Source organism: Leuciscus leuciscus (genome assembly GCF_965113295.1).
Source record: "Leuciscus leuciscus genome assembly, chromosome: 20".
NCBI lineage: Eukaryota > Metazoa > Chordata > Actinopteri > Cypriniformes > Leuciscidae > Leuciscus > Leuciscus leuciscus.
Window position 1 is genome coordinate 24823426 of NC_138744.1, and position 23045 is coordinate 24846470.

The 23045-nt window shown below is 36.4% G+C and overlaps 1 protein-coding gene across 2 annotated transcripts in view; it reads left to right on the top strand.

Moving 5' to 3' along the window:
- The window catches only part of taf2 (TAF2 RNA polymerase II, TATA box binding protein (TBP)-associated factor), a 63413-nt gene that overhangs the window by 13638 nt on the left and 26730 nt on the right, over window positions 1-23045 (top strand). For both annotated transcript variants that reach the window (XM_082149494.1, XM_082149493.1), the window contains exons 6-15: window positions 185-416; window positions 5637-5821; window positions 10972-11085; window positions 13570-13669; window positions 13764-13849; window positions 13960-14095; window positions 14288-14442; window positions 15444-15558; window positions 15705-15814; window positions 15997-16062. In XM_082149494.1, coding sequence (XP_082005620.1) covers window positions 185-416; window positions 5637-5821; window positions 10972-11085; window positions 13570-13669; window positions 13764-13849; window positions 13960-14095; window positions 14288-14442; window positions 15444-15558; window positions 15705-15814; window positions 15997-16062 — 1299 coding nt within the window. The remainder of the gene's footprint in view (window positions 1-184; window positions 417-5636; window positions 5822-10971; window positions 11086-13569; window positions 13670-13763; window positions 13850-13959; window positions 14096-14287; window positions 14443-15443; window positions 15559-15704; window positions 15815-15996; window positions 16063-23045) is intronic.

Consider the following 23045-nt stretch of genomic DNA (forward strand, 5'->3'; position numbering starts at 1 on the left):
TGCATTTTAATATGTTAAATCATGCAGAGAAAGCATGCACTCTAAATGCACACACACATCATGCAGGCAATATATATATATATATATATATATAGCACACCCCTAATGTACATACACACCAACTTGTCTGTATGAATGTAATAGTACTATTGATTATTATATATTTCCTAATCTTCTTCACTAGGTTCTGGTTTCCATGTGTAGACTCGTACTCTGAGCTGTGCACATGGAAGCTTGAGTTCACAGTGGATGCCTCCATGGTGGCAGTGTCCTGTGGGGACCTAGTGGAGACAGTCTACACCAACGATATGCGCAAGAAGACCTACCACTACATGCTGCCCATCCCCACTGCGGCCCCTAACATTTCCCTGGCTGTGGGGCCCTTCGAGATTCTGGTGGACCCCTACATGCATGAGGTGTGTGTGAGAAAATATAAATGTCATTTTTAGTTTTGAATCCATAGTTTATAAATTTGGAGGGTAAGACTAAGGTAATTTTCAAAGATTGTTGTGGGCAGAGGATTACAGCTTTCACCTGATCTGTCGTAGTTGTCAACAATGCGGAAAGGTCTTCAAGTGGTTTTCCTTCAAAATAATACTTAAAAATCAATTAAAACAGGAATATATTAATATTGTTAAATTACTTTAAATGTACCCCAAATGGCACATGTATAATACTACTAATAATAATAATAATAGTAATAGTAAAAGAAAAAAATAATTCAGGATACAATTTTATTAAAAATAATTATATTTGTTTTATCAGGTCATTTTGATTTATTCTCCTATTATTTATTTATTTATTCATTTATTTATGCAGGTTTAGGCCTCCATAGAAATACCAGTGTTATTTTAGTTTTTCTATAGTTTTATTAATAGTTTGAATAGCTTTTATTTGTATATTTTTAGTTTCACGTTAATTTTACAATTTTTTTTTGTAATTTCGTTATGTGCTATTCAGAGGTTGCGTTAACCGAATATTTCCCATCATTGACAGATTTTTTTAGCAGTGACGGAAAAATCTGAAGGCCATCCATAATTTTTACAGATCACACTGAGGGTGATCTATTGTAACTTGTAACTGTAACCTACTCCTGTCCAGTTGATGGCGATTGCACATATTAATTGGCAGTTAGCTTCTATTGTCTCGTCTTTGTCACTGCTGCGTACAGTTACAAAAATATCACGGCAGCTGAGTGTGAGAAGTTTCTTCAAATGGCCAAATAGTTGTGATATTGTTAATAAATATGAAAAAAGAGGAACTGATGCAATGGAGGATGAAGGACAAATAGACAACATTTAGCAGTCACTAACAGCAGTTACGGGGCAACCAAGCGGCAGCAAGGAGGTCAGGAGGGAGTACCAGGTTCAGTGGGAGCAAGAATTCACGTGGCTGAGAAAGGAAGGTGGCAAAATGTTCTTCGACATCTGTAGAAAAGCTAACATGAGTAGCGGATTTGTCAGAGGGTGCACGACGATGCAGAAATCAGCTTTGAAGGATCACAAAAGTAGCCATAGCCACATCGAAACTTCATTAATGGTCAAGCATGTCAAAAAATCACAGGCTGCCTATAATGAGGCATTAAAAACACAGTTTTGCACAGTGTTGCATGGCAAATACTAACACCCCGAGCCACCTATATCCTACCTAATTCACCCATTACAGTCTGCTGGGTGTCCACACCTGAACAGTGCACACGCGTACACCCACCAAGACACTTGTCAATCACATGGAGGAGGCTATAGCAATGACCATAAATAGCTCTGTTGATGATCGTATCGCCAACAGCAGATACGTCAGGATAATAGTTGATGAAGCGACTAATATCACGGTTGAGAAAATGCTGATAACATACCTGACACTTCAGCAGAGAGGAGCCTGAAACTGTGTTCATTGTAAAACATGTAATACCCTCTGGCACAGCAGAATGCATCACAGCAAAAATAATGTGTTGTCGGGCCATGGTGTAGCTATGGATTAGGTAAGTTGGACTGGGAAGTGATGGAGTGATGGGCCAGAGTTGTGCAACATCTTCGTCAGAATGACTGTCCCTACCTCATAAATATTCACTGTGGTGGCCACAGAACGGCACTGGCTCACCACTATTAATAACATATACACATATTACAAGAATTCCCCCATTCGAACAAACCGATTAAACAAGCTCCAAAACGAAATGGCGGAACACGACATGTTGAGACGCAAAGTTTAAGGAAAATTGCCTCTGCATCAGTCTCCCTTGATGCGTTTGATTACGCACAGACGAGCATCCATTTTAAGTCTATGCGGACCAGGAGGAAGATTTGAGTTCAGGCAGATAGGCCTACAGAGCATCGATTGGGTTTAGTTCAGTAAATTTTTTTACATTATGTTCTTATTATAGTCGAAATTATATTTTGTAATATATTGTGCTGTTTATAACTGCCTGTTAAGGCACAAAAGGTTGTTTTAATTGTCCCCGCTGTCAGTGCGAAAAAAAACAACCATTCATCTGCTTCGTGTTGAACATGAAATTTCACTCAGTTTGTGTCATCTGTTCTGTTCATACATAAATAAATTAATAATCTAGCCTATATGCTCGTCCTACAAGTTCATGATTAAAATGTGAATGAAAACAAAGGCTAAAGAAGTCTTATTAAAATATGAAAATCAAAATGACGGGTAATAATAGATTATGCCAGAATTTTGGCCTGACGCGACCTCTAGTGCTTTTGTCATTTTATTAATGTTTTTTTTTTTTTTATATATTACTATTTAGGTTTAATTTTTTCATTTCAGTTTTAGTTTTTATTTATTTCCAGTTAATAATTTGAAATAACTTACAATTATTTCAGTTCATTGCCAAGGCAACATTTCCAATTTTCATTTAGTCTGTTTTTCAACTAATAATTATAGTTTGTTTTATTTCAGCTTTATTTCAATTAACTAGGGATGCACCGATACCACTTTTTCCAGAATGAGTCTGATACCGAGACTTATTTTTAGTACTTGCCGATACAGAGGCTGCTGTCACTTTAAGAGTTGCATGTATCCAACATACTGTTACATGCGTTTTCTTTACAACTGTTTACTTTCACTGAAGACATAACCGACTGTTTCACAAGGATACTTGCCTGTACTGGCATTTTGAAAATTGTGTGAATTTGTCCATTCTTTTGCATGAAGACATGAAAGAGAATTCAATTCAACTGGCTATTCTGTGTACGTTTCGAATGTTTGCACACAGAAAAGACGTTGATTTTACCATATCAATCCGAGCGCGAGTCCGATGATGAAACATTGGAAGAACTAGTTATTCAACCCGAACCTCCATCGCAAGGACTCAGTGTTTCACAGTGATACACTACTCAGTTTCAGGAACATTGAGATGTTACAGCTGTAATTCCTCACCATCAGCATTAACAAGTGTATGTCCATCAATAAACCCATTATATTTCTAATTTATTGTGGTTCACATATGGGAACTGTATTAATAATAAGTGCATATGTTAGCCAAATGACTGATGTAACATTAACGTGAGTTAGCCGGTTAGCTGGAGAACTACACAATTTAAAACACAAAACTACATATTTTGAACACCTGGTAGAAAATATATACATCAATAAATAATCATACTTATAAAGTGGACACTGTCCTGTCTTTAATGGATAAGCGTTTTGTAAACCTCATTTAGACCTCATGGAGATTTTAGAAGCATTCATCAAAAGGTTATACTGCTGTTGTAATTTTAACCAGACTCTACATTTGAAAGGGTTTACAAAGAGAATTTGCTTTTGCAGAACAGAAAACAACGTCTTCTCGACATACAAAACACAAACCAGCTACAGTATTTGAAGGCATGCCAAGTTGTTTCCGGGCAGACAACATAAAACATAGGTGGGCATTAGGCAAATGTGTTACCCAGTGACGTGTAGTCGTCACTGAAGTAAGATTCGAATTCCTGATGACTCTTTTAGGCGGTTCAGAGTCGGTTCTTTCTTTTGTGAAACAACTTTTTATCGCGTGCTCTTTCGTCTTCATAACTTTGCAGAAAGCTGCATTACACATTGCATGAAAGGGAATATTCGAAAAAGCATAATAGGGGCACTTTAAAGGAACACTCCGACTTTTTGGGACTTTAGCTTATTCACAGTATCCCCCAGAGTTAGATAAGTCCATCTAGGTCAAGTCCATAAGTCCATAAGTCCTCACTAGGCGTAGGAGCACAGCTACTTGGGCGGAGTGGCTACTTGGGCGGAGTGATTAGCGCAGCACACGAGACGCTCTGCGTTGAGGAGCAGAGAGTTCGTTTGTTTTGTTTACGGAACCATCAACAGGGTGTCTCGTGTGCTGCGCTAATCACTCCGCCCAAGTTGCCACTCCGCCCAAGTAGCTGTGCTCCTACGCCTAGTGAGAATATAGTTCCCAGTATTTATACGATGAAAAATGGTCTCTGTCTCATATAGCCTTGTTATTTGTACACGCTGTGACTATACAGATCACAACACATAAATAGGAAAATGTTTGCATTATTTTGTCACTTATTGGGATTAGTATGCTACCTTATCCATTTACATCCAGTCTTTGTGCTAAGCTAGGCTAGCGGTGGGTGCGTCAAATAACACTTACAGAACGCACAGAAATGAAAAAGGTATGTATGGACTTATCTAACTCTGGGGGATACTGTGAATAAGCTAAAGTCCCAAAAAGTCGGAGTGTTCCTTTAAATATGGTCTGAAAATCTACTGAGAGGTTTGAAAATTTGAGTCTGGAAAAGTATGGAATTTTGAAATGGAAAATGTGTAGGAACCCTGTATTAAGGTACAAATCTTGCATAGTGTGCCTTTAATGAGTTCGAGTACAGGAGCGCAGTATCGGGTATCAGTATCATATAAAATGTTTTTAATAGGGTTATTGTCGTTAAATAAAACTAAAACGGAGTAATACTACTACTTCAATATTATTTTGTGTTTTTTACAGTGTAATAGTAACACATGATGTGGACAAAACAGGAGACAAAGTGCATTGCTCGTTATTAACATTATATTAACATAGCATTAAATTACAAAAAAAAAAACTGAACACTGCTGCAAGGGTGTTTCTAATAAAGCTGTTGAGGTAGTGATGGTACATTTTATGTCTTTCTATCTTCTGAGTGCTGTAATCCATCTCTATACTTTTGTAGATTTTGTAGATTTTTATATAAGCAATTAGTATTAAGTTATTTAATATATACATATGAACACAATTTATTATGTAGTTTATGTATGTACACTATTAAAATTCCTTAAAATGGTATTAAGAAGTATTAAACTTCCTGCAGATACTCAGCATAGACATGCCTGCCTGGCATTGTTATTGACTCAAACAAGTTTCCCTTTTGCAGTTGTCCACTAGATGGTGGTGTGCTTTTTTTATTTATAAATATGTGATATGGACTGTCAGAATGTTTAATGTCCTAACTGTAGGTGAGTCACAGGCTAGATACATTAGATCATCCAGATTTCCCAGATTGAGATGATTAGGTACATACTTATATAATGCTTATATATTATTTGTAATAAACTTTTTCAAATGTAAATGTTTTCCAGTACAATTATTGTTGCTTGCTTTATTCACTAAATTATTCTAAATCAAATATGTTGTGATTTCACAGGTGACTCATTTTTGCTTGCCTCAGCTTCTGCCCCTGCTGAAGCACACCATGTCCTACCTGCATGAGATTTTTGAGTTCTATGAGGAGATCCTCACCTGTCGCTACCCGTATGCTTGCTTCAAGACCGTCTTTGTGGACGAGGCTTATGTGCAGGTCTCATCATATGCATCAATGAGTATTTTCAGGTATGTTTATAATGACATTACAGGGTTTTTCCTGGGTCCAAAATGGTCTTCAGTCGAACATGGTCATCCACACACGCAGTCCAATATACCCTATCCATGTGAACTGCAAGCCCAGTACTGACGATAAATCCAAAATAAATTCAAAGAAACAGTTTGTAATATTAACTAGGGATGGGCAAGAGTACGCGAGTACTCGTACGTGACAGCGACGATCGATCATTAAAACGATGATCTAAAATGTTAAATTAGACTTATAAATTAGTAAATATATTGCTCTCTTTTTTCTGATTGATTATTGCGGCATTTGGGGCATTTCCTGAGGTCTGATTTGTTAGCGTTAGACAGTCTTCCAGACCGGCGAAATAAAGTGAAACTGGATTAGAAAGCGAGCTGCTGGAATCACTTTGATCATGAAATGCATTTAAGTTCAAGATGTGCAGCGCCAATCTCTCAGATACAGCACATTATAATGAGAACACGATTGTAATAGAATGTTGTAAATTTGTTCTTTAGTTTTTCAGCGCGCTGTTAAAGGAAGAGCGTGTGAGTTACACATTAGACTAGCATAATCAAGTTCATGTGTGCATCCTTTTGTGCAGAAGTTGTAAGATTACTTTTATATAGTCTATATCTGATTAATCTCAAATATAAGAAATGTTTGTTTGAGTTTAATAACCAGCTAGCAAAACGCTGCAGTTTACCAAACGTTCATTCACTCTTCAGTTTCAGCTCAAATGCAGTGTTTACACATTGCAAATGTATTATTGACTATCATTGGGTTATTTGAGACGGTCATATTCCTTTTAGATAGGCTATTTCTTTTTCAAAATCATTGATGTTATTAATAATGCAGCAGTGTTAATTTGTTCTCATTTTTTAACAGTAAACCTGTTTTATTTAGTTCTCATTTTTTAACAGTAAACCTATGTTTTTTTTTTAAAGTTGTTTCTTGTTATGACAGAAACACTGTTTTGATGACTTTCTATCATTAAAAATAAAATGAAGTGCAAGATGTGCAGCGCCAATATACATGCCATATTTAGCATTATAATTTGAACAGGATTTTGATGGAATGTTGTAAATGATGTGCTTTAGTTTCTCGTGTATCAGTGCGCTGTTAAGGGAAGAGCGCATCCAGAGTTTCCCTTTCAAACCTCAGACTGTAAAAAAAACTAGCATGCTCAAGTTCACATGCGCATTCACGTCCTTTTGTGCAGATGGAAGTTGTAATGTTACGTTTGTTATATATCTAGGATATTTGATTATAAATAATCTCACTCGATGTGTCATAGAACAGGCTTGAGTTTACTGGAGATCATTTACTCTTCAGCTTTAACTCAAGCAACTATTTCTTTTAGATGTTTCTTTTTCGATAACATTGATGCATCATAATCTAGCAGTGTTATTTTTTTCTTGTCAAACATTCATGTTTTCATTGACATGTTTTCGTGTCATATTTTTATTTGTCAACATACATTTTCGTAACAGTCTTAAAATATTTTTTTATGTGACACGCCCCACCCCCACTGAGTACTTGTTTTTTGAGACCTGTCAATGATTGAAATGAGAAATGCCCATCCCTAATATTTACTTATCCTATTTATTCATGAAATAAAAAATATTCACGATCAGGACAGATAACACAATTTACATATTTCTTAATATTAAATAGTTCTATGTAAAATTGACTGACTAACTGATTTGAAAAGTTAGTAATAAAATGATCAACAAAATAACACATTACATAGAAAATGTGTCCGGTTAATGCACAGATCATTTGACATACAGTATGAAATTTTGTTCCGTCCAATGCTATGGTTATCACTGTCAATCGGATTCAATCGCACATTAATATACCGTTGTCAATCCAGAAACTTTGCAATGTGTTGTTAGCAGCATGAAAAATATGCATTACATAGTCAACAGAAAGCGAGCAAAGATCACTCTCATTATAATCATTGAAGCTGACAATTATTTCAGTTCAACGTTAGGTACACAAAGCTGCACCCTTGCGAAAACTCCTGTTATTATCAATTAAACTGTCTACTTTGTGCGATGAATCTCTTATTGACATTTTGTTATACTTTATATAGGATTATAATGAAAGGATTCACAAGCGTGCAGAACTCGTGCTGAACAAAAACTCAGCCGTTTGTTGAGCGGATTCTTACTAACTTAAACAGTTAATCAGATCCATTGTATTAACACACTCAACAGACGTGTCTGTGATTGGCTACAAAGCTCAACGCTGTAGAAACGTTGCAATTGGAAACCTTTGACTTTCACAAAAACCTTTCTCTTACACAAACCCTCACTGGAGTGTGTTAAAGCGTTTAAAAGCAGCCGGCTATCAGCGGGTACTGCAGAATGGCAGGTATCGTCACTTTAAACTATCACATAAATCTTTGGAGGGACAAAGATTCATTTTGGTGGCTGCAAAGATATTTTAATTACAGGAAAAACCCTTGCATTAGATGTTTTATTTTTAAAAATTTTTGCGTGTGTGAATTTCAAAGGTTTTGTTAAAACTACAATATGTAATTTTTTTCGCCGCTAGGGGTTGCTAACCTCTTACAATAACAAAGGCGTAGGTTGATGACGCAGTGATAAGCGAAATGATGGGATTTGTCGTCATGCTGAAGGATCTAATAATGTTTATGGATACATTGATGTTTTTAACATGACTGGTATGAAGCAGGTCGCGATTGCTAATGAGAGACAGTTATCAGCGCCACACGCGAGTCCCGCGGATATAAAGGAAGGGCATTTCATTCTACCGAACTACCCGCAAGTGTCGAATTAATACACGCACAGGACAGTTTATTAGAAGAATGAAACTTGAGTTAACGCAGCGCTGTTTCACTTGGTCTACACTATCACACTAAACTGCATTTGAGTGTGTTTAAAGTTATAATGTTATTCTATGTGTTAGTTTGTCTGTATGAGACTAACAGTAAGCTAGATCAACATTAGAATAGGTAATATACTGCTGATAATATTCTAACATTTCATCATGTTGAGCTATATAACATTGATAAGTTTTATGTACATTTGCTCACCTGTCTAATAAAGTAGGCTACGTGCAAGAGCGTCAATTCGTGACTCGTGAAGCTCGGTCAAGTTGAAGTTTGTCACGGACGTGGAGCTTTCGGCATTTCGAAAACGCCACGCTGATATTGATCCTCGTTTTAGTTCTCCTTTTGTCCCAAAGTCTGCTTACCGTGGTCCATAATGTTTGAACGAAACAACAACAGTCTGAGCAGGCCACTAGACGTAACGCAGTTGTCCACGTCTGTCACCATGGTTACAATGGCAGTACGAGCGGAAACCAGGGATAACGTGGATATTACGTCATTGTCAGGCGACAAGTGAACAGGGAGTCAGGGACGAGCCATTATTAGGGGTTCAAGTGCGTAGCGCTGAAACCCTATTGTTATTGTTAATTTTCCCATGATGCAGCATTCTCCATTTAAAACTGATCGGGCAGACCGAACCGTAAGTCGTAGAGACTTGAAAGTTTGAGGGCTGCTGGTACTGGTATATAACTTGTGAACGGTAAGAGATATTTTCGCTAAGCTTGGGACACATGTTCATGAGCTCAATCTGAGGTCACATGAAAAAAAAACTGTTAGTCCGATCGAGACAAAAACACCACAGGAAATTTGAAAACATAGGTCAATAGCTAAACAATAACGCCCAAATGTCAAAATTATAATCCAATCAATGTCACCAATGGATCATTTTTATGCTCTCACAAGTATTAAGTAATAAGTATATAAGTGTCTAAACTTCAAAACGAAATGAAATATTTACAACAAATTTGACACACATATGTATGGGCACACTTTGAGGACACCTAATAAAAGTGGTGGAGATCAGGCAAGACGTGGTGCTATAACTGTCAAAAAAACTTTAAAACGCATATTTCTCCTTAGTAAACTGCCTATATTGGCTGTAAATTGTCTTTTCCATCTATGATCTAAGTTTATTTGGATCCCCATTAGCCACTACCTAGGCAGTGGCTACTCTTCCTGGGGTCCCAACAAGTGAAAAATACAAAACTACATTTACATTTACGCATTAGGCAGACGCTTTTATCCAAAGCGACTTACATTACATTTCAAGGTACACATTTACATTCTTATCAGTTCTTGCTTTCCCTGGGAATCGAAGCCAAGACCATGGCGTTGCAAGCGCCAACACTCTACTCTTAGAGCTACAGGAAATCAACAACAATAAAAAGTCAAGTCAATGAAACATACTAACCCAACATTCATTCCAAATATCAAAATCAACAATTTACTATATATTGTGCCATTAAATGTTCCTTTAAATATGTTTTTTCAAACTAATTTTTCTTGTTAAAAAAAATCAATGGTAAATCATTCCATATTTTCATTCCTCTTCAGGATTCCATTCCACATTAGGAATTCTAGACACAGAAATATTTCTTATAAAACAAAGCAGAGAGACAATCCTTCACCAGTGCATTCTTATTATATTAGCCCTTCTATTACAGTTTAAAGTGAGTTTAGAAGGAATCCTCCTTGTTCCCAGTTCTGTTTGCTGTACCCTTTGCCACATCTCTCTCAAACATAATGTTTTTCAACTCATTAACAATCCATGGTACCCTAACATTCTTCACTGTACATTTTTTCATAGGTGCATGTTTGTCCACCAAAGGGTAAAATAATCTTTAAAATGCTGACAATGCATTATCAGGATGAACTTCCTTATAAACATCAATCCAACATACATTATTTACGTCTGTACAAAATGATTATTGACTGAATCTCTTATATCATCTTTTAGAAATTACTTTTGGTTTCCTAAGTTTTCTAAGTGTTCACATGCTTGCTAAATAAAACTTCATATCTTTTTACGCATGTGCTTAAAGGCCTTAAACGCTTGAACCTCGGTAAATGCTGCTTGCAGCTTTAATTTAAAATAGAAATTTCTCTGAAATTAAATATCTTTGGGAACTTTTGGGATATTGTAAGTAAACAACTGCAGTAAATATATCACACTGTGTAAGTGATTTTTGGATATTTTATTACAAAATTCTTACATATTGTAGCTTTAACAGAAGCTACAATGTGATTTGATGCACTGTTTGATTTTGTGTCTGTGTTTTTCTTTGTTCTTCTCAGTACCAACCTCCTGCACAGTGGTATGATCATAGACCAGACACCTATGACCAGGCGCTTTCTGGCTTATGCTCTGGCCCAGCAATTTTTTGGTTGCTTCATCTCTAGGATGTCCTGGTAAGTAGGGGGAATGGGGAAACCATAGTAGTTTAATGTTTGTTGCCAGCCACAAAACTGCATATTGCAGCATTTTTGTTATATAGAATAGTATATACGTTTCATACATGAAGGTTGCAGGAAGGTACTTTGAGCTTGCAAGATATCCAGTATTTATTGAACGAGTAACTCCTGGTTACATGACAGATTGTTTTTTGTTTCAGTAAGCATTTGATTCTGCCAAGCCAGGTTTATTATTTTTCTCTTTGTAATATTTAAAAAAAAAAATTTTTTTTTTTTTTTTTATCCTTATGACAATGGGATTATTTGGCAGGTTTTTAATAGATATATTAAATAGAATATGGTCATGCAAGATGATTGACAGCTCTTGGCCAAATGAGCACTAGGAATCATAACTGATGCAAACCTGGAGCAGGAGAGACAGAGCTCGCTCTGAACGCTCTTTCAGCTCTTCAGATTGCATAATTCATTGGGAAATGTATAGAAATTATGTTTTGTATGACGACATATTTTGCAAACGTGAGAATAAATCAATATTTCTCCAAATATGCACACTATTGGACTAAGAGCCTTAATGAACGCGGTCTAGTGCATCTATGTGAACAGAAATAAACTGGAGCAGACGTGACAGAATTCATATGCATGTTATTCTATTCAAAATATAAAAAATTACAGATAGATTTTGCACTCCTAACATAAATTAAGAAATTGTCACTGCAACCTAGTTTTATCATAAACAGTGGTCAAATATCGAAGCTGGAGTCTTAAATATTTCTAATGATACTTAGTTTGTCCTGATCAAGTAAGAGTGTGATGTTTTAAAGTGCAGTGAATGTTGAACAACAATATCAACAACAAATCTGGGTATGTCGGTGATCTTTGTCTTTAAAGGGGTTAATTTTGGTCCCTGGCTTTACATTCAAACTCCACATAGTCTATGAACATTACCGTTGTCCCTGAGCAAAACATTTTACCCAAGGTTACTTGAGCCTGTAATATGTGTACTATTGCTTTAAAAAAATCGGACAAAATAGTTATATGTCAGACTTTGCTTATTTAGTTAAAAATGTGTTAGGTCTTTGATGTAGAAATTACCCATGAAGGAAGTATGATCATCGCAGAGTCTCCTTTAGCCTGATTTCACTTTTCCTTTTCACTGCTCTAGTTTTGGACTACTTTTTTGTCCTTCATTGTTTCATTGTCAAGCTTGGTAGATCCCTCTCTGTTTTTCTGTTCTGCATCATAAAGATGGTTTCTCCCATCGTGCTGGCTTTCTAACTCTTTGTGTGTATGTGTGTCTCCGAGAGATTGTGAGTCCATTTTGTCCGATGCTGTAGTTCTTTGTCCAAAGCTTTGATTACTACTTACAATAAACTCCCTTGTGTGGTAAGTGTCTAAAATCAAAATCAGATGTGGAGGTTTCTATAGCAGACTTTTATTTATTTATTTATTTATTTATTTATTGTTTTGAGCTTGTACGAGCCCCAGCTGTAGAACTGAAGTTGCTTTGAAATGGAGAACAGTCACCTGCCTGCAATTAATGGTGGTGTTTGATGCTGTTTAACCCTGTAATTGAAGACAGTGTTGGGTTTAGAGTGATGTCATAGCAATTGCAAAGTGAAATGTGTCTTGGATGATTTTATTATTTTGAATATACTGTTGTTGTTTTTTTAGGATATAGACCTTATGCGCAAGAGAAACGAGGGCGCCGCCATCTTTAGAATATTGTCTTTGAACATCCGTTTTTGCGGTCGCTCTGTATATTCCTATGGCATTGCTGTCCAGGAGTAATTAGCTTTTGAAGTGGATTTACTTAATGTAAAGTTAACGAAAGTAATCATGAGGATTGTAATGTTTAAAGCAGATGTCTTAACAAATGTCAGTAGACCGGGAAGATTGTAAGACGAGCCGTTCATTCATAAATATGCAATATCACTGTGAAAATACAGAATACAGCGCAGCACTGGAAAGGGGCGGGGCTACATAAGGTCTATAGGGCCTAGATTTAAATCAATATATGTCAGATTGTTGTTCTTTCTTTTTTATTCTTTTTTTTATAATAAAAAAAAATATATATATATCCTAATGACAGTGGAATTAAGATTTCCTTGAAAATGTGTGCCACAAGTTTAAATCTAGCCTTGCATCTCATTCTTGAAGTGTCTGTTCATCCAATAAAGAGGTAAAAGGCCTGAATATGGAATGTACTACTTCATTATAAATAAATAAAACAGTTTTTTCCCCCCTCTTTGCACCTCACTTATGAATGTGAATACTATGTTATGAATGACCGTGCGGCTGTGTGCATTTTAAATGGGCAAAGTGAGGTGAAATCTGACTCCTGTGACGCTCATGCTGAATTGAGCAGACACGTTCAGTTTTTAATTGTAGTGTCTGTTCTCTAACTGAACTAAATTATATTTATTACTATAAAAAATCTAAATGACGGTGTATTTTATATACAATGTGTATTTTGAATTGCAGGTCTGATGAGTGGGTTTTGAAGGGAATTTCAGGATACATTTATGGCCTCTACCTGAAGAAAACATTTGGAGTCAATGAGTATCGTCACTGGATTAAGGAGGTATAAAGTACAGTGGTCGTCAAAGGAGAGATATTGCCCAAACATCTACTTTTTAAATGCTGAACTGTTTGTCTGTTACTCACTTAACCTTCAGGAACTGGACAAGATCGTGGAGTATGAGCTAAAGATGGGTGGAGTCCTGCTACATCCCACCTTCTCTGGTGGAAAAGAAAAAGACAAGTAATAACATCACCTCTATCATTGTTTATAAATTATACACACTCATCCAAACTTGCACAAAATATTTTGTTTCACACAGAGTGAGAAAGTTATGTCTTTTTTCCTTTCAGTCCAACACCCCACCTGCACTTTTCCATCAAACACCCCCACACATTGTCCTGGGAATATTACAAGATGTTCCAGTGCAAAGCCCACCTGGTCATGAGGCTCATCGAAAACCGAATTAGCATGGAGTTCATGTTACAGGTATAGGAACTGAAACATTTCAGAAAGGAAGTGGTATATTTCATGGTGGATAAATCTTGAATAGGTTCCTCTCAAATCCTCAGTTTTAGACCACCCACACACATCGATTTGCAACTAATTCTTTATATAAAATTTTCATTGTCCTTGTGGCTGATTTATTAACTGTTCTAAGGCAATCAAATCTCTCTTCAGGTGTTTAACAAGCTCTTGAGTCTCGCCAGCACAGCCTCATCCCAGAAATATCAGTCTCACATGTGGAGCCAGATGCTGGTATCCACCTCTGGATTCCTCAAATCCATTTCCAACGTCTCAGGGAAGGACATCGGACCCCTCATCAAACAATGGGTGTATCCTTCAAATGCTCAGCCTTTATGTGGATTGAAGTTATGTTTCTTGATTTCTTTTGTGGCTCCTAAGAATACTTAATTCTGATTGGTCAGTTTCTGCATTCTGCCATCAAAACATATTTCAGCATTCAGCTCCTTTAAGACTTGTCAGTAAATGACCAATGTTATGATTGGTTAATGTCAGAGATGTAAATATGCTGTGAATATGATGAAGAGAATTCATCAAAACAAACGTTCCAAAAAAGGTTACTCTTTCCTTATCAATTTGCCATGTTGTCAGGAGTAGCTCATCAGGGTCCCTGTGGGTAAAAAAGTCTTACATTTAGTTTTAGCAAATTTAAGGCCATAAAAAAGTCTTTAATATCTTATATGGCATAAGAAAAGTCTTAATTTCTCAAGAGGTCTTAAATATGGGGACAGAATAACAGGAATCGCGACATGGCTTATTGTGAATATTAAACTTCAAAGGGCGATATGATTTAAATACATGTGAGTGCTGCATATTTCACAGTAAATACATCAGCCCATATTTGTATGCAGCGTACACACACATTAACCTATGGATAAAAAATAAGCAAATTTGCATTATCATCAGAATATAAATTTAACCAGTTATAATTTTGACTTGAAATGTGTAGTTTATCATTTTATAAAACTTTGTAAAAACCTGTATTTGAACCGTAACATTGTTTAAAGTCAGAATTGCGGGATATGAACTCCCAATTGTGAGAAATTAAAAGTTGCAATTACCTTTTTTTTTTTTTTATTCCATGGCTGAAACATGCTTCCATACCTGGCTCATTGATTATAAGTTTTATTTGCTTTTATAGTGACGCGCCACTCGCATCCACGAACAGCACAACATTTGGTGATCTTTCCTGGCAAATTCATCTGTGAAAACACAAATGTTTCAGTTGCTTTTAACTTGAAAAATGTTGAGTTCAAGTTGTTAAGTATTGTAGTTCTTCAATATATTATTACCGTTGACTCATCAACCTCAGAGACCAGAGTGGGGTGGTAAAATTCTTTGGAAGTTTTGCCTTCAACAGGAAAAGAAATGTTTTGGAACTAGAGATCCGTCAGGACTACACTTCGTCTGGCACACAGAAATATGTGGTGAGTGACTGCAGAGAGAATACCATAAGGAAAATTGTGTGATAGAATGTATAGATGTATAAAAGAAAGTGTTTCAAACAGGTAGTGAAAGCACAAAAATGGTCTTAAAAAGTGGTCATCATGTGTATGCTTTTGATTTTCATCAGGGCCCTATTAAAGTGACAGTGCAAGAATTGGATGGGTCATTTAACCACACATTGCAGATAGAGGAGAACAGTCTCAAACATGACATTCCCTGCCACTCCAAAAGCAGAAGGTAGGACTTGCTTCCAGAACAAAGATCATGCCTAAATCTAATCAGAGTATATGCCTATATATAATAGCAGGTTATTGGTGGTGTTTTAAATCTTCCAAGTCCAGCACTTTGAAATAAGATATAGGTCATTATCTTTATTTTATTTATTTTCTATATGTCCTCTTACATTTTCTCTCTGCCAGGAACAAGAAGAAGAAAATCCCTCTAATGAATGGAGAGGAAGTAGACATGGACTTGTCAGCCATGGAGTAAGCTGTTTTTATGATTTATGCTTCCATCCCATGCAGATCAATGAATGTTCCAACATTTAAGTGGGCAACACTTAGGAACTGCAAGAACATTTTATGCTCATTTTATGCTCACAAAGCGACACAGTAAACAACAATGGAGGACAGCAGATCTTGTTCTTGTTCACAAAAACACAGCTGAAAAAGCATTTGCAAGTAACGATTCTCTGTCAACCAATCAACGTTCTGCAGTGAGTCTAGCGCCACCTTAGGTACTGGGCTACTGTGCTAGTAGCCCAACGGAAGCGTCCCAAAAAAGTGGTACAGTTTGGGATTTTTGTACCATTCACAAATTTTGACAATGGAAACGGAAATATTCGCGTTTTGTACTGTACCGTACCGCTCGATGGAAATGAGCCAGTAGTTAGATTAAGAGTTGCCCCCGACTAAAGATTTTTCTAGTCTACTAGTAGTCTACTAGTTCATTTAAGCCATTAGTTGACTAAACGCCTTTAGAGAGAAATGCAGCTTTCATACGAGTTACATAATCAAGAGTTTAAAAAAAAAAAATTTAAGTGGACATTTCAAGCTTTCTATAGATATATTTCACATGTCTGTGAGGCAAGTAGCCTTATACTCTGAGTTTCAGTTCATTATTGTGACGCGCTTCAGTTCACGGAGACGGCAGAAAGCGAATCTTGTTTGGTTTCTTTATTTTACAAAAGCACAACGTTTTGTTGTTATTGTGTGTCTACAGTAAAATAGTAAAAATGTATCAGAACTTATCTGATTCTGCGACTTACCGACTAATACAATTTTGGTGGACTAAGCCTTCTCTTTTTAACATTTAGTCGACTATTAGGAGGCAGCCATAGTTAGATTAATGCCTTTCTACATATTTGTCTAATTATGGAATGTATCTTTCTGTTCAACATGCACACACAAAATTTATAAGAGCTTAGTTTCTCTTAAATGCTAAATTTTGCATAGCTAAACTGTTAAAATATGATTATAAATGTGAAATATAAGCATCGTAATCTTAAAACTAAACCAATTTTATAATTCCAATAGAGAATTGCTGTACATACAGTGGGTATTTGATACACTGCCGATTTTGCAGGTTTTCCTACTTACAAAGCATGTAGAGGTCTGTAATTTTTATCATAGGTACACTTCAACTGTGAGAGACAGAATCTAAAACAAAAATCCAGAAAATCACATTGTATGATAAAAAAATAATAAAAAAATAGCATTTTATTGCATGACATAAGTATTTGATCACCTACCAACCAGTACGAATTCCGGCTCTCTCAGACCTGTTCGTTTTTCTTTTAACCCTCTGAGGTCGAGAAACGCGCCGACGCGTTTTGCTGGATTTTTTTTCACATAGCAGCAACATAATCTTAAATTACTCCGTCATTTATGGTTATACAGAAAAAAGAAATATAAAAAAAATAATCTGTGATATTTCTACTTTTGTATGTGTCCACTTACAATCAAATCAAAACATTGTGCTTTTGTAAAATAAAGAAAATAAACCGGGTGTGCGTTCTGCCTCTCTGTCGCGGTGAACTTTTTTTTCTTGAGCACGTCTATAAACTGAAACAAAACTCAGCGAATACTTCTCACACATTTATGAGCCATATACCTTTATACACATTTAAGTGTGTACTTTTAAATGATCGGATTCAAACTGAAAACAAATATTCTCTGTTTAAGTCATTTGTATAAAACCAACAGGATGTCCAGTATCTCAAACGCTTGCTAATTACTTTTTAATTCGACACGCCCACTCGCGCAAAAGAGATTCACATGCAAATCTCCACATGGGACGCGAACGCCCTCGTTACCTCAAACACAAAACACCAAAAAACTTCACAAGTCTCTGCTTTTCGTCGAGTTTGGAAGACACGTCTGAGCTTACATTGGATTTACCTAAGAAGAAGAAGAACGCTATTTGAAGACAAGAAAGATGTAAGGTAAGAAATTCTTACTTATTAGTTTATGGTATTGTTGCATAAACTTCACATTGCAGTTGATCTGTTGCTAGATATATGGTGAATATTATACTATTTAGACCCGTGTTTCCTGTTAAATACTGTTTGTGGATATCTGCTCAAACATAGATATGTATAACCATAATGTTTAATATTTTGGAGCGCGATGGCGTTTGAATGTATCATATTTTGGAGCGCGCTGTGGGTTTGAATGTATCATATTTTGGAGCGCGCTGTGGGTTTTAATGTATCATATTTTGGAGCGCGATTGCGTTTGAAAGGAAAAATGCACCAAACATTAGGCTTTATGTTTTTACTATTATCTCATTTCATATCATCATAACGAATGGAAACATTTGAAGTAACACATGATAATCAATATATTTTTCTCTAGCGTAGTTGTTCTTGAAATCTTTTGGAAGATTTAATGTATTGTTATTATTATTTTATGCAGCACTGCGTAGCCTATGCCTACAAGGCACAACAAACCTGGTGTTCATTATATATTGTTGGAAACGTGTGTGTGTGTGTATTCTGTGAATTTTAAAAAGAAATTTTAACCAGAAAAATCTAAAATCTATTCCCAAAATCGTGCAGCCCTATAGTTTCTCTTGATATCAGTATGTTCACAGTTTTTTCTTTTTTTTTTTTCTTTCAGGGACCAGATGCAACTGAGTCCTGCTGACTTCAACATTCACATGAGTCTCTGTACATGAACATGGTAAAGTGAAAATCAAACACCTTGGAAATGAAAGGTATGTACAATGTTTTTAGGAATGGCACAAAGGTCTCTGTCTTTGGATCATTGTTTTCAATGTGCTCTTTTGTCATTTGTATTTTTGGATTGTGTTGTGTTGTAAATAAATCCAAACAATCTAAAAGCCATTCTTTTTTAAATCTCCTCATTCTTTGTGCAAGGTTGCTCTGAATGACAGGGCCTGATCGCTCCTAATAGGGCAGTTAGGGGAGTGTTTTTGTCCTTCTCAGGTGTTGAAGGCTTACATATTCATGAGATGATCACGCCTCTTCGCATATGGCTTTGTCACACAAAACACGTCTTAGAAATTTTAAATCAATATATTGTCTTATCTGAATGAGCAGTCAGGGTGATTTTCACATAGTTTTGGAGCAAATATTCTAGGCTATGTCATACAATTTTCAAAAGTCTTGTGAAGAAATAATCAGTATGGGTTTCATGGCCTTATTTCAGTGAGAATTTTTTTTTGTATTTTCACAAACCACGCATAAATGCCATTATCTCAAAACTACAAACTTTTACATACATGCTGCTGATATATTATTGTAGCAGAGTTTGTGCTGAATACAGTGTAATTAGACTTTAGCCATGAAAATGTCACTAGTAACAGAAAAAAACACAAATGTCAGAGCATGTCAGAACACCTCCAGGGCCCAGAAAACAGCTCAGACCTCAGAGGGTTAAGAAGCCCTCCTGTTCTCCACTCATTGTGTCTCATTCATGAAACACGAGCAGAATGAATTTTTGTGTAAATCGTGTGTAAAGTGGTTCTGGCGTAAATTTTCGGATTCATTAAAATGTTCGTATTTTCCAAATGTTAGTTGGTACGAAAGAAATCTACACCTGCTCCCAGCCACGCATTTAAATAGTGTGTTTAAAATCTGAACGTTTTGCTCATTAATAAGGCTGCATTTTAATTCACCTTAATCGGGTACATATTTACACAGCATTTTGAAAAAAATATTATATATAGTAATTACATACGGTTTTTCTTTTTACTTTTATTATGAGAGCCAGTAATAGCATCTGCAAACGGAACACAAGTCACAAGTGTTGCAGTCAAGCTTCATGTCGACCCATTTTCTTTTCACTTCTGGGACTGTTCGATTAACAGATGAAACTCCATTAACTGCATCTGTAATATGCTGCCAAGCTTCCTTTTTTTAGGACCTGATACGCCACTATGTATGCTCGAAAATAAAATGTGGTGTTTTGAATGAACTTCTGATAATAAAACTTAAATTTCTGCATCTGAGAAATTTCTCTTTTTCATTCGCTTTTGAGAAGACATGTTGAAATCCTTCGTTTGGTGTCATAATATGATGCCCATATATAGTTGTCAGTTGGATTTAATGGGCGGGATTTATGGTAATTGAGAATGAGCGTGCACGCGCGTCTGATTGGAATTCATTAACACACACACATTTCACTATCACATCTGATGTTTGCGAAGTATTTGTGAATCGGGGAAGAGTTTTCGGGAAGGTCTCTTTACGCGCAAATCACTCACATATTTACTCATATATTTACAAATGTTTCATGAATGAGACCCATTACCTGTATTAACTGCACCTGTTTGAACTCGTTACCTGTATAAAAGACACCTGTCCACACACTCAATCAAACAGACTCCAACCTCTCCACAATGGCCAACACCAGAGAGCTGTGTAAGGACATCAGGGATAAAATTGTAGACCTGCACAAAGCTGGGATGGGCTACAGGACAATAGGCAAGCAGCTTGGTGAGAAGGCAACAACTGTTGGCGCAATTATTAGAAAATGGGAAGAAGTTCAAGATGACGGTCAATCTCCCTCGGTCTGGGGCACCATGCAAGATCTCACCTTGTGGGGCATCAATGATCGTGAGGAAGGTGAGGGATCAGCCCAGAACTACACGGCAGGACCTGGTCAATGACCTGAAGAGAGCTGGGACCAGTCTCAAAGAAAACCATTAGTAACACTACGCCGTCATGGATTAAAATCCTGCAGCGCACGCAAGTTCCCCCTGCTCAAGCCAGCGCATGGTCCATCTATCTGGATGATCCAGAGGAGGAATGGGAGAAGGTCATGTGGGACAAAAATAGAGCTTTTTGGTCTAAACTCCACTCGCCGTGTTTGGAGGAAGAAGGATGAGTACAACCCCAAGAACACCATCCCAGCCGTGAAGCATGGAGGTGGAAACATTCTTTGGGGATGCTTTTCTGTAAAGGGGACAGGACGACTGCACCTTATTGAGGGGAGGATGGGGCCATGTATCGTGAGATCTTGGCCAACAATCTCCTTCCCTCAGTAAGAGCATTGAAGATGGGTCGTGGCTGGGTTTTACGAAACTAAGGAGTGGCTCCGTAAGAAGCATCTCAAGGTCCTGGAGTGGCCTAGCCAGGCCTGCAAATTAATTACTTAATAATCATACAATGCGATTTTCTGGATTTTTGTTTTAGATTCCGTCACTCACAGTTGAAGAGTACCTATGATAAAAACTACAGACTTCTACATGCTTTGTAAATGGGAAAACCTGCAAAATCGGCAGTGTATCAAATACTTGTCAAATACCACTGTAAGTAATAATGAATTAGCTCTTAATTTAACCCGCTAATGCCCACAACACTGGTGTCAGTAGCGGTGTGAAGTAATGAATTACAAATATTCATGTTGCTGTAATTAAAGGGATAGTTCACCCCAAATGTTTTATTCTGTGATCAATTACTCACCCTCATGTTGTTCCAAACCCGTCAGACTTTCGTTCAACTCAAATGAAGATATTTTTAATGAAACCTGAGAGTTTTTTGTTCCTTCATTGACAGCTACACAACTACCACTTTGACGCTTCAAAAAGTTCATAAAGTAATCGTAAAACTAATCCATATGAATTGAGTGGTTTAGTCCAAATTTTCTGAAGAGACACAATCACTTTTTATGATAAACCGATTGAATTTAGGCTCTTTATTCCAGTGGCATTATACTGCATCTCTTTCAGCGTGAGATGTGATAAAACTACAGCTCGTTTATAATGTTTTGTTTTTATTCATTTCATACAATCCACCTTCATTTAGTGAGTGCACTTGTGCAAAACATTTTTCAAGTAAAAATTTTTTTGTTCCAGCCAGAGTGGAGCCGCGGCGGCTCTTTGAATTTAAATGTATTTTTATTCAAAATTATTTTTATTTTTTGGGAAAAGTTTTCCCCGGTGACAATACTTCTATATATAATGCAAAATTTTCATTACAAATGATATTATCAGGCTAACAATTGGAGTAAATGTAGCTGTGTAAAGGGTGGGGGATGATGCCCCCCTTTTAGAACAATGTGCCTTTAGGTTTAAATTGTTTGTTGTTCAGTGGAATGGAATTACAATCTAGTTCATGTTAGCTCACTATCTTCACTATTTCATTGCAGTAGGTGAGATAAACTGTTTGATATTATTAGTGATTCTCATTTCTTTATCACAAAACAATAAAACTGCCGCCATGTCTTTTTAACCAATCTCTGTGTGAGATGCTGAACTCACATAAGAGTTTCTAGAGGTTTTTGTATTCTTTGCACTGTTCTGAACATTAATATTTTATGTGCAGCTATAGCTCGTTCAGTGTTTATTAAGGCCTTACTACTGATTTTAAATCTATTTTTGTCATACATTATAATATAAAATGGTGATAAGTGCATAATGAAAATAACTATCATCTTTCCACTCTGTAATAGTCTTTCCCTGTTTTTTTGGAAGTAGATACATTGTATCACTGATAAGTTATGTATTTAAAAAAGTTGGCTGTCAAAACTGTTGCAGGATATAGATATTCTTAATTCTTTCTGACAAACAGGAGCCACAGCTCAGTACTCACTAATCATGCATACTTTTAAATAAGCTACTCTTTTATTTTTACTCAAGTAGTTTTTTGGACAAGTACTTGTTCTACTCACACAAAAAATTTTGGAAATTAATTATACTTTTACTTCAGTATATATTTCAGTACTCTTTCCACCCCTGGGTGTCAGATCTTTAAAAGCCATGTTAGAGTGTGATGTTACCGTATTTTCCGCACTATAAGGCGCACCGGATTATAAGGCGCACCTTCAATGAATGGCCTATTTTAGAACTGTTTTCATAAATAGGGTGCACCGGATTATAAGGCGCATAGAATAGAAGATACTGCAGTCAAACGTTTGACTGGGTTTGCGTTATGCAGTGGTCACCAACCTTTTCAAGCCTAAGATCACATCCAAAGTCCAAATGTAAACCAAGATCTACCACT